Source organism: Microtus ochrogaster, chromosome 4, assembly GCF_000317375.1.
Source record: "Microtus ochrogaster isolate Prairie Vole_2 chromosome 4, MicOch1.0, whole genome shotgun sequence".
Taxonomy (NCBI): domain Eukaryota; kingdom Metazoa; phylum Chordata; class Mammalia; order Rodentia; family Cricetidae; genus Microtus; species Microtus ochrogaster.
Window position 1 is genome coordinate 77,246,892 of NC_022011.1, and position 13,564 is coordinate 77,260,455.

The following is a 13,564-nucleotide window of genomic DNA, read 5'->3' on the forward strand; positions in this document are numbered from 1 at the left end:
ATAGGGGATCAGAGCTGGTGAGGAAAACTAAGCTGAATGCTGGGAGAAAGGAGGCGATATCAAGAGAAACCATGAAGCTGCTATTGGAGACAGAAATGCTGAAACTTTGCTGGTAGGCCACGACCTTGTGGTGATTCACAGATTACTAGAAATGGGTTAAATTAAGATGTAAGAGTTAGCCAGTAAGAAGCTAGTGCTAATGGGCCAAGCAGTCTTTTAAATAACATAGTTTCTGTGTGATGATTTCAGGGCTAAGCTGCTGGGAACCAACAAGTGGCCTTATACCAACAATCGATAAAACTAATAAAAGGAAATGGGGAAACCAATAGAATAAAAATTGTTTTCTAGAAAGCCCTTACAATTGATAAGCCTCTAATTAAAACGGAAATACATCCTGTGTTAGTAAGACAGAAGACTAAATACAGAGATTATACTAAATGAATCTCAAATACAGTGTGAGTCAGTAAAATCCCAGTTTGTTCTTTCACAGATGTGATAGCTGATCAAACACTGACACCTAAACATCAGAGATCCACGGGCAACACAGTGATTTTCACTCAAGTCATGAGAATGAAAAAATGAATAAATTACTGTGTAAATATTACGCAAACATTTACTAATCAAATTTGCTAATCTGGCTTACAAATTTATAATATAAAAATGAACAAAGCCAAGTGTGCTTAACAGGAGGCATTTATTATGTTTTGCAGTATCTCAAAAGTAGAACATATGGCAACAGTCCTTCACCTTCCTGCAATTTTGGGTGATTATTGCTTACCATTCTTTATAAGTAATAGCAAAATGATATTAAACTCAAATTAGTGTGTGGTCTTCATGGGATTTATGGAAGCAAAGCCAGTCACAATTCAGTTTTAGTATCTGCAGCAATTTCCACATTAAGGCATTCCCAGGAATTGGAAATCTGAGAAGTTGAGATAATACACCAGCTGTCACCAGTTAAACCTCCCACGCCTTTCTTGTCTCCATCACATGACGGAGAGAACCGTGAAAGGGAAATACTCTTGTCAAAATAACCCACCGGACTCTGGAATTACATTTACTTAGGTGATCTTTCAAGGTACATTGGTTAATTTACTAAGTTTCTGAGGAGCGGAAGTGGATAACAGAAGTTGCTCAAGACCACGCATTAATCCTAAATTACAATCTCCAGGACATAATTGCATCTAGTGTCATAAAACACATTTAAAGCTTGCTTTGTAAGTCAACAGAATATGTGTTGTTTTCTGGCTAATTCTGAAGGACTTCATAGGCACAGTGAAATCAGTTTTCATATAAATGGAATAAATATCAGAGTCTCAACTACAGGAAGGGAAGTAAACAATTTTATGAATAAGTAAAAATCAACTATTTATATTGATGTCAGTAGTGAAAATTAATCTTTTATTTTACAGATTCTCAAATATAAAACATTTTGTGAGCACTTATATGTATGACAATATATAAAACAAACGACAAGGAAAAGATAAATGAGCGATTAAAATTAATTTACGTACAATGATGTTATAAAATACCAACTTAGTTTTGTCTATTATTTCATAGTCCTTATTGTTTTAAGGATCACTCTCCTTTTTAAGTTACAGGAAATACAAAGTGCAATGAAAAGAACTTTCAATTGACCAGTCTCCTAATTAAGGGTTAGGGCACTGAAAATCCCTAGGCACACTGGTTCCCTTCAACCCTTCTAATTTATGTGATAGCATGCATCTGCTGTGAATAAATGGTAAAAAATACATCAGTTTTTATAATGAGGTGAAGCTTTAGTCCATTAACCTTTATATCTATTATATCTATTTAGTAAATGTGTACTTTTACAAAAGTATAAATGTAAAGAAAATACAGAAAATGTAGGTTCAATGTGTAGGTTCTTCTATGCTTCTTGCTCTATGAATCTAATCTGTTGCTGAGCTGGACCTCATGCACAGCATGCCAGAGTGATGAGGAACCAGTAATCCAAGAGCAATGAAGCAACATACACCAACCAATGAGCCAACATACCCTAGTCAGAACTAAATAACAACTGTGAAACCACCACCACTACCACAACAGAACCAAGCAAGCAAGCATATGAAAAGCGAAGAAGAAAGAAAAGCAAAAAGAGGTGTTCAGCCAAACTTAAGAAGTATTTGTTACAAATTAGCCCTAAAGTCTCTATGACTGAACTCAAAGGCACTTTCTAAAGAACTGCATTTTCCCTTACTGTCAGAAGCATTTATTTATGTAAGTTTCTGATTTAATCCAGTACTTCCTATTTCAGAAGCAAAATCTCAATTTAAGGAAGTATCACATATTTGAAACTAAGTCCCAGGAGTGGTTACCTAGCCTGTAAAATCACATATAAGATAGAAAAGGAAAAATATTTAGCTGTTGAATTTTACTGTCATTTCTTCCCATCTCCTCCCACTCATCTTCCACTAGAGACAACACCAGACAAGCCATGTTGAAAAAATTCAATAGCCAAACCACAACAGTAATCTGCTTTAGCTAACTGTACCAATACTGAGGTGCTTTTGGCCCTGATGTATAGGGCAGACTGAACATGAACATGAGTTTGGCCTGGAGATGAGATGTGTGGGCACACAAACATATAATTATTTTCTCTACTCTGCGATCAGTACTCATCCTTAGTTAAACTTTAAGTGTTTGGGAGATGTGGGAAGAAATCAGAAATGAGAATTGAAATTAGATGTGGGTTTGAATAGATGCCTTTTCCTTGATTTTGTCAGAATGGACACCTTTAGAAGCGGGATCATCTCTGTCATCATCTATTACAGGGATATCTGATGTGTTTTTGTCAGTTTGCCTTAAACGGTAACTCTTATACGCACGCTGGATGATGGTTGCTGAAACTGCCTCCTGTTTGCGTTTCAAAGTGGTTGTAATCGGTTCGTAGGTGATTTTGAAAGGGTTTGCTAAGATAAACCCGGACTCTATCTCTGAAAGAATTTTCTCCACTCTCTCATCTTTTCCCATCACTCTTTTTGTAAAGGCAAGTAAGATGTCAAGGCAATGAATTCTGTCTCCTGCAGCCATAGGGAGATCCATAGCCACAAGCTGGCCCTTGTTCGGTTTTGCCATGAAAAGAGGCGGATCTAGAGCAGCTGCAAAATCTGAAAGCTTGCTAGAGTCTATGTACTGGGTCCTATCAGGGTCAAACCTGTTCCATACCTGGAAGAATTTCTTAAAGTCATCTTCGCTCAAGGTCCTGTGTTTTTTCTTATAAGGAATGCTCAGAAACTCCATGATCAACACAATGTACATATTAATAATGATCAGCCATGATATGAGGATGTAACTGACAAAATAAAAAATCCCAAGAGAAGGGCTCCCACAATCTCCCTTGACTTGGGTGCCAGGATTAATTTTATCAGGATCACAGTCTGACCATTGACTGTTGAAAATTGCATGCAGCATGCCATCCCAACCAGAAAATATTGTAACTTGGAAGAGACAGAGCATACTGCTTCCAAAGGTCTCAAAGTTGGATACATCATTAATTCCAGCTTCTTTCTTAACATAGGCAAAGTTGTACATTCCGAAGATGGCATAGGTGAACATGACCAGGAAGATGAGAAGACTAAGGTTCAGCAATGCAGGGAGTGACAGCAGCAACGGTAGCATCAGATCATAGAACACCTTTGGTCCTTTCCCGGGACGGAGGATGTGGAGGACCCGAGAGAGAAGTATCAGTTGCACAAATGAAGGAGGCACAAAGTGTTGTCCTATTGTCATAGGCAGCAACAATCCTTAGTGTGAGAAGAGATACAAGTAGGCAACAAAATTACCCAAATGCAACCATGTACAGAAAACGTCATTTATTTTGCAAGCACTCTATTTTTCTATGGATCATGAACCTACTGTCAATCCCTCACTTAACATAGCTCACGCAACAGCATGTTAAACATTGGATGAGCTAAATATTAACTGTAACAATGACTAGGCTACTTACCAAATTCTGAAGACATTTTTCTACACTTTCAAGGTACTTCTGAAATCACAGATGACCAAATGTACACTTTAGGTCAATAATCAAAATTTTTCTGAATATTTCTGGATTAAGGAATTTTGCTCAATTTTATACTGAATGCCTTAAAAAATGTATCATGTAAATATTGGGAGACGCATAATATAAATTCTCTCAAAGATTTCATAATCCATTAACTTATGATAGCTATTAACGATGCAAGTCAAGAAGACATTATTGATAACTACAGGTATAAAATGTTTAACATTCAGCGAATCATAAATTGTAACCTATTTTGTTTCTTTTATAAGTAGTATTTCAGGCCAAAGAACTTTACATATGAGTAGAAGTTGTAAGCATTTCCTTATAATGTCACACTGGGTTTTGGTTGAGAAGTGTCATGAAGCTTTGCTCTGTTTTTTGAGAGAAGGGATCATGGCTGACACTTTTGTTAAAATGCCGACCCGATAAGATGGCATCTTTGTGAGGTTCCGTCATGTCTATATTCCCTCTAAAGTATGTTAGTGACTCTCGCCCTAGCCAAAATCCCCTTCTCCCCAGTCTCCCAAGCTCTTCCACTATTCAAAAAGCATCTTCATTCCACCACGCACAAGTTCATCCACATGCTCCTCACCAGGAAATAAAACACCTTATCTAAAATCTGTTCTCCTGATGACATGATTTTCCGTGAAACACTGTCAAGAGTGAAGAAGGCATATTCTCCTTCCCTCTACATTTCTCAGGCCAAAAGCCCAATCAGCATCTTTGTACCTTCTCAGTGGGACTCGCAGGCAGATTTTGTTCAATCTTTTTATTAAGAGGTCAGATTCTGACTCTCTGTGGATCGTGCTGTCCCACTCAGTCCTTTCCTATGCCCTGGCTCTGTGAACCACACCGTCCTCATCCTTTACAGCCAGATGAAGGCTTTACTAAATGGCTCCAGCCCGTTCACGTCAGCCTCTCTCTCAATAAAGGACTCCCCCCCCCCCAGGCTTCCACAATCTCAACTCAACTCAACCATACTCTTCACTTGACTACAGATGCCTGCATCAGTGCCTGGGGCCAGAAGAGTGGAGCATCAGGCTTTAATCGCTGTCTCACGGGCTGATTTCCCCTTCACTGTCGTTCTGTAATTCAGTTGTTTTCTTCCTGGTGCCTCTTCTAGCTCTCTGTATCTTTCTATTAACAGTCGCACATTCCTTCTCTCCGTAGTCGGTGGCATGAATTCACTATTCTCCTGAAAGTACCGACAGTTCCGAAAGGGCTAATGTGCTTTCAGGTGGGTAGTTTATGTTTTCTGTGATGAAAGTCCTGGTTAATATCATTAGACCTTTAAAAGTCTTTCTTTTAATTTTTTGAGATTATAACCTAATTGTGGAGGCCCAAAACTGTGAGCCTATGTCAACACTGACCAAAGGTCAGAGTTGGGATTTATGTAAATTCCTTCAAGGTTATTGTGTTTCTACCTCTCACAAAGGTCCCACCTAGATTTCGTCCAGAGAGTTCTTTTTCCTCGAGGATATTGTCAACAGGTGTGGCTAATAGCCAGACCTTGCATTTCAGGAATAGAGAAGCAGATGTGTTTCTGCTTCAAACAAAAGACTAAGGTTCAAGTTCCTTTAAGATGAGAGCATTGGATTCCACCCAGGGAGAGGTTTGCTTACAGAATGTTTTGGTCTAGGGTGTGAGTGTGACTTGTTTTGTTCTTGCAACAGCAGACTAAGCCCATGACCTTCACTTGGATTCATTTCCTTGTACCCTGTTAAAGTACTTTTTTTTTTTGTCTTACACCTACCTTTTGTGGTTAGGGGTACTTTAAGAAATTGGAAATTAAAAATGGGCAATTTCAGTATTCACTGGAATTTCCTCCTGGTACTATTCTATATGTTTCTGTTTTATTATTTTTAAATGTGTCTTCATATTCTTTACTATATTTCTAAATCCCAATGCCCCTACCCTGGCTGGTCCCCGAAATCTAATCACTTTAATTTCTCTTCCCTTTCCTTCATCTAAACCCTCCCATATAGCTTGCATTACTCTCTTTCAAATTCATGGCCTCTTTTTTCATTAATTGTTGTTAGACACACACACACACACACACACACACACACACACACACACACACACACACACCCCTAAATAAAGAAATATAACCTGCTCTGTCTGATAATGTTATTGCATGTATGTTTTCAGGGCTGGCCATTTGGTATTGGGTCACCAACTGATGTTCTTTTGGTAAAGACTATTTCACTCTCAACAATCCTTAGTTGTCTGTAGTTCTTTGTGTAGGATCAAGATCTCTTTGTCTTACCCCCAGAGCGTGTCTAGCATCCTTCTTCAGCCATGTTTAGGCAGTCATAGTGGGGAGACTTTATGGGTGTGGTTTCTGACATTTCTAGGAGACATATCCAACTTCCTGATCCTCTAGCTCTTACAAACTTCCTGATTCCTCTTCTGTGAGGATCCCCAAGCCTTAGGTGCAGTATCTAACATCATGAATTCTTAAATGTTATCTACTCTCATGGAGCTCACATTCTGGTTATACAGAAGCAAACACTAAATAAACTTTATTCCTGAAATCATTTTGTCCTAAACGCAGTGACTGTCTATGTCCTCACCTAGTATGCCTTTGTTTAAATTTGCTTCTTATATGATGTTTTCTCTGACCATCATTTACTGACAAGGTACCCTTCCCTCTATATGTGCTTTAGCACTCCTGCTTCTTACGCAACAGCAGTATGAGCGTGTACTGCTGTGCACATGTATCCTTTGAGAGTCTGTAAATTAGGTACGTATACAAGTTATTTCTAACCTTTATATGCAGAGCCCAATCTATTTGGCAAGAGGATTAATGGAATGTATTTGTCAACAAAGAGTGAGATTGCCCAAGGAAGAGAAAATTAGAGACAAATTCATTAAACCCTAAAACTATGAAACTAGCAACAAAAATCCTTTAAATCCTAAAATTCTAATGCTGCAATGGTTGGAATTTTTTTTTTTAATTTGGAAGCAAGAAATCTTAGTGAGTGCCACTTTAAAACACAGAGCTCCTTCTTCTTGCAGCCTTGAATGTCACAAACTACAGATTACCAAGCAGGTATCATGTGTTTGTGACAGATACTTTAAGCTTTCTAACACATGAAATATATAAAGAAAAATATATATTACAAACAGTAATTCACTCTTTTGAGGAAGAAAATAGTCTCATCATTTTGCTTCTGAAGGGTCACTATCTTGGTAGGCATTGTGATCGACTGAATTAACTCTATATAGAAAATTTGACAGAAACAAACCTCACCTGTAATGGAGAAAACAATCACTGTAAAATCATGAACATTCCACACATTGGTGAAATAGTGGCAGTGGAAGGCAGTGAGCTTCAGTATGCATTCCAGAGTGAACAGCACAACAAAAACGGAGTTCACCCAGTAGATGGCAGCTTCCATTTGTGGACTCTGCTCATCATTTTGTATCATAATGGTTGTTGCTTGGAAACAGATAAGAACTATGATGATAACATTAAAGACACGATGTGTTACTAGGTCAAAAATGAAGCCTTGGATCTTGTTCTGTAGGTGAAGAAAGGTGCAATATCGATTAATGAGTTACTTATATAAGTATATACATAGTTCTGGATTCTACAAGTTCCCTCTCAAAATAATACATTAAGGAACACGTGAATTCTTTGTCAAAGAATATATTTTATAATTGTGTCAAAAGATTATATATACTGTATTTATCTCTATATTTTGAGACAGGATAATGTGACCTAAGCTTGTCTTAGACTTGCTATGTTGTGAAGACTGGCCATGACCTCCTCATATGCCTACTTCTACCTCCCAAGTGCTGGGATTAGAGGCATGCCCCACTACACCTAACATATTTGTTAATAACACACATTTTTAACTTTTTAAAAAAGATAATGAATAAACTTATATTTACTTATATTTACTTTTTGGTAAAGCGGTTTACTTATTCATGGTGATAGGGATCGAGCATCGTGGTGATAGGGTTAATTAGGAAAGCACTCTATTACCAATAAATTTATTTATTTAATTTAAAATAATATTTTCTTACTATGGGACGGGGTGCTGGTCTCTGAGGGTCTTCATACAGGAGCTTCTTCAGTGCCCAGTATTGCTTTTTCTGTTTTACTGTTATAAAGATATTTGATCCTCCCTGGTAAATAAATAAATAAATAAATATATGAAAATTGAATTGCATTTCATCTAATTCTTTCTTTTACTGATGTGTACTTCAGAGACCTGGTCATCATTCTTTACTTAGTCAACTTTTGATATTTCTATATGAAAATTCATATGAAGTACACAGGATACATGATGTTCAATCATCTGTATTACACTTTTCTATTTTCTGTTAGAGATAAAGAAGGCCCACTGTAAGAACGGACTTCAACAAATAACATTTGAGTCTTTTAACAAGAAGAAATAAATAAAATTTGATTTGCATTTGTGTAAATTCAGTTATTGTCTTATTTTACAAATGCAACTGAAAGATTCTTATACATAATTCTGAAAGTATAGCACTCTTATCTAACAGCTGATTCATTTTTGTGTTTTTAGTGCTAATTTCAGTATCTCATAACAATATATATAAAGTGAAGCGTGTCTTTAATCTAGGAATAGTCATTGTTTATTTTCTGAGTCAGAATCTCGTCACTAGAACTGGCATGTACCACCATCATGAAACCCAGAAACAAACCCTAATATGTTGTTCCATTGTGGGGCAGTCCTAGGCTGCTTCAGCATCGACTCAAATCATAGGTTGTCAATTAGCTTTCAGCTCCCCCTGAGTAGCAGACCCACCTGCTGAACATGCCTATGCATCCGTTTTATGATCTGCAACTTTCTCTACTTAAGAAAGAGCTTTCTAACTTAGGCTGTATCCATGCTGGTTATGACTCTAGAGGTTTAGAACACATTGATGTACGGAACTCTTCTATGGCTAGGGAGATGCCTGGGGCAAGGCGCTTGCCTTGTAAACAAAGGGATGATTCTGAGAGTCTGAGAACTCTCAGAATCATCCCTGAGAGGGACAAAAGCCTGTAGGAGGACCTCACAGGTAATCTCAAGGTTGCAGGCAGAAGCAGAGACAGATCCCTGGAGTGCACTGGCTAGTTTGGTGAGCTCTGTCAAAGTTAACTTTTGGTTTCTATATGGATAGGCAAATGTGGATACAGACATATGCATATACATGTGAGCACACACACACACACACACACACACACACACACACACACACACACACACACACGCTCGCTATTTGGACAGAGCTGATGATGACTGTAGGTCGAGAGAGAAGTATCTTGAAATTGATCCAGTTTGACCAATTAGAGCTCATTGATTTTGTATATTTCTGGAAAGATTTCCTTGTTTGTGCAATACCAAATCTGAAATACATTTAATCACCATATATCATCATTTGTGTCTTGTACTTGATCACAAAAATGACAATGTACCTTTAACAATGCTTTGAAGACTATCATCTCCTTATATCAAACAATAGTCAGACAGACTCTATTTCAAGAATAGGACTTTTTTCTGGATGTATGCATATATTTGTCTAATGACATAGTAAGGTCATTACACTATTATTTATAAACACACACATAAATGTAGAAACTTCTTAACTTTAGCTCTTGTCTGACTACATTTTGAATATTGCATATACAGTAAGGCTGGGTGTTTTTTAAAGTTTACAATATATAAGTATATTAGTTATTGTTCACTTATATTTTTACATGTAACAATGACATTAAACCAATAAGGCAATTCTTGAAGTATTTTGTAAAGCTGTTTAATTTTAAGCACATACAAAGAATATTTATACTTATCTTAATTTTCTGCTTGTTGAAATTGCTAACAGTAACACCAACCAGCATACTCAGAGGGAGAAATAGTCCAAAGATAACAAAGATGATAAAATAGTTGTACATGTATAGGTTGTGTTCATAAAGAGGCTGCATATATACCTAAAATTGAATGTGAACAAATTAGTAAAACATGGATGCTAATACATAAATCAAATGCTTCCCTAGTTTCTTGGTGCAAGGGTATCATGGTCTTATTCATGGCTTTGCTCATTTGGGCTTTTAAATGTGTTTATTTAGTCCAGTTATTGTGAAGAAAAAGATAACAATCTTTCAAGAGAGATAGCTGAGACTCAATTGTTGATGTGTTATTGGGAAAATATTCAGTGCCCATGAAACACCAACTCTGACATTCTTAATCCTTATAAATTACTCTTGTGATCTGTGATTAAGTTACCGTCTGGATAATGACATTGCGAATGTCAGCTACTTACATCAACAGAATCAACTGCTGAATACATAATTCCCAGCCATCCATTAAATGTTGCCTGTCAAAAGTAAGATAAATATTGATGAATTTTATAGAAAACTTTTATGGTAAATAAAAAGCAAACCTTCATTTTTTTTTTTTGTTTAGTGCTCTAAAACGCTGAATGATGAGGCTTGCCACACTTCCATACATTGTGGAACTAAGACACTTAACATGTCCAATTTATTTACCTAATTATTAATATTCATAAACTATTTAGCATGGTTTCAGTAGAATAAGAGAGAAAATAGGAACTAATTTTGAATTGTAAATATATGCTAATAAGCATAAAAGCTTTTGGTCTTATTCACGTGACCCGTGAATGGTGGACCCTTCGTATTTGTTGGTATCAGATAACCAAGGACCCATCCCTCAGCATGTTAATCAGTATGAAGACCATCGCAAGCCAATAGACTGAAAGGCTGTGATCCTGTCACTAAATGAGCAGGGGAGGAAAGAGCCACGTCCTGCCATTCCTTGCTTCTGTCTGCACTGCTGTTCTTACTTCCTCTCCCACAAGAGCAAGGACTATGTTTTATCAGATCTTCAAAGAAGGCTAGAACAGCATGAATCTCATTATTGTTATCAGTTAACAACTGCTCAGCTATTTTATGGGCACATCTATAAATTACCCATATTCTCTTCAAAATACAAGTTTGAACTCTAGATTGAAAGTCAGTTTGATTTTCAGTAGTTCAAAAAGTATACTCACCACTTGGAACAGAGAAAGAAAACCATTTCCAACATTATCAAAGTTCATTTTGTCATTCTCCCAGGGCATTGATTCATTAAATACCAGATTTTCACACTGACTTTTATTCATAACTTCATGTATAAAGAATACTTCTCCGCTTGTTGGGTCTATGCATTTGTAGAACTTGCCAGCAAATAAGTATACTCCCATAATACTGAAAAGCAGCCAGGTCATTAGACAGATCAGAAACACACTCCAAGTGGGTGATGTTGTTTTTATCAAAGCTGTCAGAACCACCTGGAGAATAAACAAGTGAAGGTTTTATATCAGGAAGGGAGAACAGTCTTCATGTCTGATCACATTAAAAGTACTCATTAATATAGTGCCATAGTGAATCATATACAATGCATATCCAGAGACTGAATAATTCATATAAAAGTGTTGGAATCATCTAAATAGTTGATTTTAATAAAAATATACTAAAAGGCCTTAAACGTAAAAAATTGGTACATCATTGATAGGCAACAAAACTGACTAGTTCAAGTACTAGACTAAATTTTTTATTCAGTGACTGCACTCATTCACTGAGATTGTATATGATGTTAGAATGGCTAAGATAACTTAAACTCAATGCATTAATTAGACTGTGGAGAAAGTATACAAACAGTGATAGGGGATGGACTGAGAACTGACTTGAAGCTTATGATCTTTGAAAGGTTGGACTTACAAAGGAGACAATAAATGAACGGCCCAGGAAATATGAAGCAGAAATGGATATATTGGTGATGGATTGGCTCACTGACCATGCAGCTCTAACTCCCATAAAATGAAATTATGGGATGTCTATGTGAATGGCCTGGGCTGGAAACACTGTGCTGAGTGATAACCCGGATCTAGAACTACCATCACTACATGCTCTCTAAAACTTTTATGTGATCTTAGCCTGGAATCTTTGCATTGTTTAATTTGAACTAAAATGGGTCCATTGGTGGTAAAGGAGAAGAAGGACCTTAAGGGAATGGTATGGGTAACTAGAACATAGGTGATAAGAAGCACAAAAGAGGAGTGATTGGGATGAGGTTTATGTTGGGTTGGATAGGAGCTGGGGGAGGGACAATTAACACATAGGATGCTTCTAAAGCCATATTTACATCTCTCTATATATGTATTCACATACATATTTATCTACATACATTCATTTAATAGTTTAATTGTAGACACCCGACATAGGGATTATGCTTATTCAAGAAGCCATAGGCTGCTAAACCAAAAGCCTAGGGCCTGTGTGGGATATCTCCTCTTGAGTAGTTAGACCCTGAGGGCCCCAGTATTCTCATTACTTTTTGTCTCTCACAAATATTTGATGATGAGACCCTATTGCAGAAGACACCACACACACTGGTCACAGGATCTAGAAAAATCAGGTGGTCATTGAAAGCTGCCTCCATATTAGCTTTCATCATTATATCAGAATGTGCTATGCAGACTGCTGGAGGGAGGGGCAGGAAAGTCTTTAAAAACCTTCAAAAAAGCTGCAAGTGCTGGGAACTGCAGTAATGAATGGTGAAACAAGACATGGCCAAGGTGCAATAGCTGTAAGCATTATGGGGATAATTGCCTGATTTCTGGTTGGATATAAGGTATCCTCCTCAGGAGGAGACATGTGTAGTGCAGCAAAGCTGTCTGACCAGGTCCTAAATGTAAATCTGCTACTATTATTTTGTTAAATGAACATTGTATCAAACTATCTTAAAAAATTTATATTTCTCTTGCTGTAGATCAGTCCAACTCTTAGACATGGCCGAAGAAGTCTCTCCATGCCTCGGATAACAGTTAATGCCCAAACAACAGGAGAATGTGAGGGGAGTGGCTAAGTGACTGTGGCGTGTTCAGCCATGAATCGAACATTCAAAACATTCTTCCTCCCCACGGCCCAGGAACCAAGGCTCAGGAACCCGGGCAGAAAGGGGGCAGAGGGATTCTAAGAGCCACTGGTCAGGAAAGACCAGGGTGAAACTGTATTTAAGACATGACAGGACACCTGTACTCAGGAACTGAGAGCAGCCATTGTTGCCAGCACAGATTAAACAAGTCTACATTCTAGAATGGAGTAAACAGAGGATCAAGAGGTTCCTGAGCCCCTGTTACTAAATGAAGAGCTGTGGCTAGTGATGTCTTCTGGCGAACGAGGCTCAGTTTTCTTTCAGGGTGTGGCTCTTGGTCGGTCAGTTGTACTCCAGTGGATTTCTCACACCCAGAAGTACACACAAATTAGAGTCAATGAGTTATTAAATAAAACACAGGAAAAAGATATGATATGGGTAGGAGATGTAAGGAGATAGGGGTGGATCTAGGAGACGTTCAAAGAAAGAGTTGTGGGTGAATGTGATCAAAACATTTATAAAATTAATAAAGAATTCATTGAAATACTGAAATAGTTAATGAACTGACTGAAGTTTTATTTCCTGGCAGTTACAAGCACACACCACACACACACACACACACACACACACACACACACACACACAC

At 37.5% G+C, this 13,564-nt stretch overlaps 1 protein-coding gene across 1 annotated transcript in view; it reads right to left on the reverse strand.

Annotated features, from left to right (window-relative positions):
- Nucleotides 1-713: 713 nt before the first annotated feature.
- The window catches only part of Scn7a (sodium voltage-gated channel alpha subunit 7), a 66,310-nt gene continuing 53,459 nt past the window's right edge, over nt 714-13,564 (reverse strand). Inside the window, exons 20-25 of the mRNA XM_026778699.1 lie at nt 11,054-11,332; nt 10,307-10,360; nt 9,837-9,974; nt 8,060-8,164; nt 7,281-7,551; nt 714-3,764 (exon numbers count right to left, since the gene is read on the reverse strand). Coding sequence (XP_026634500.1) covers nt 2,701-3,764; nt 7,281-7,551; nt 8,060-8,164; nt 9,837-9,974; nt 10,307-10,360; nt 11,054-11,332 — 1,911 coding nt within the window. The 3' untranslated portion in view covers nt 714-2,700. The remainder of the gene's footprint in view (nt 3,765-7,280; nt 7,552-8,059; nt 8,165-9,836; nt 9,975-10,306; nt 10,361-11,053; nt 11,333-13,564) is intronic.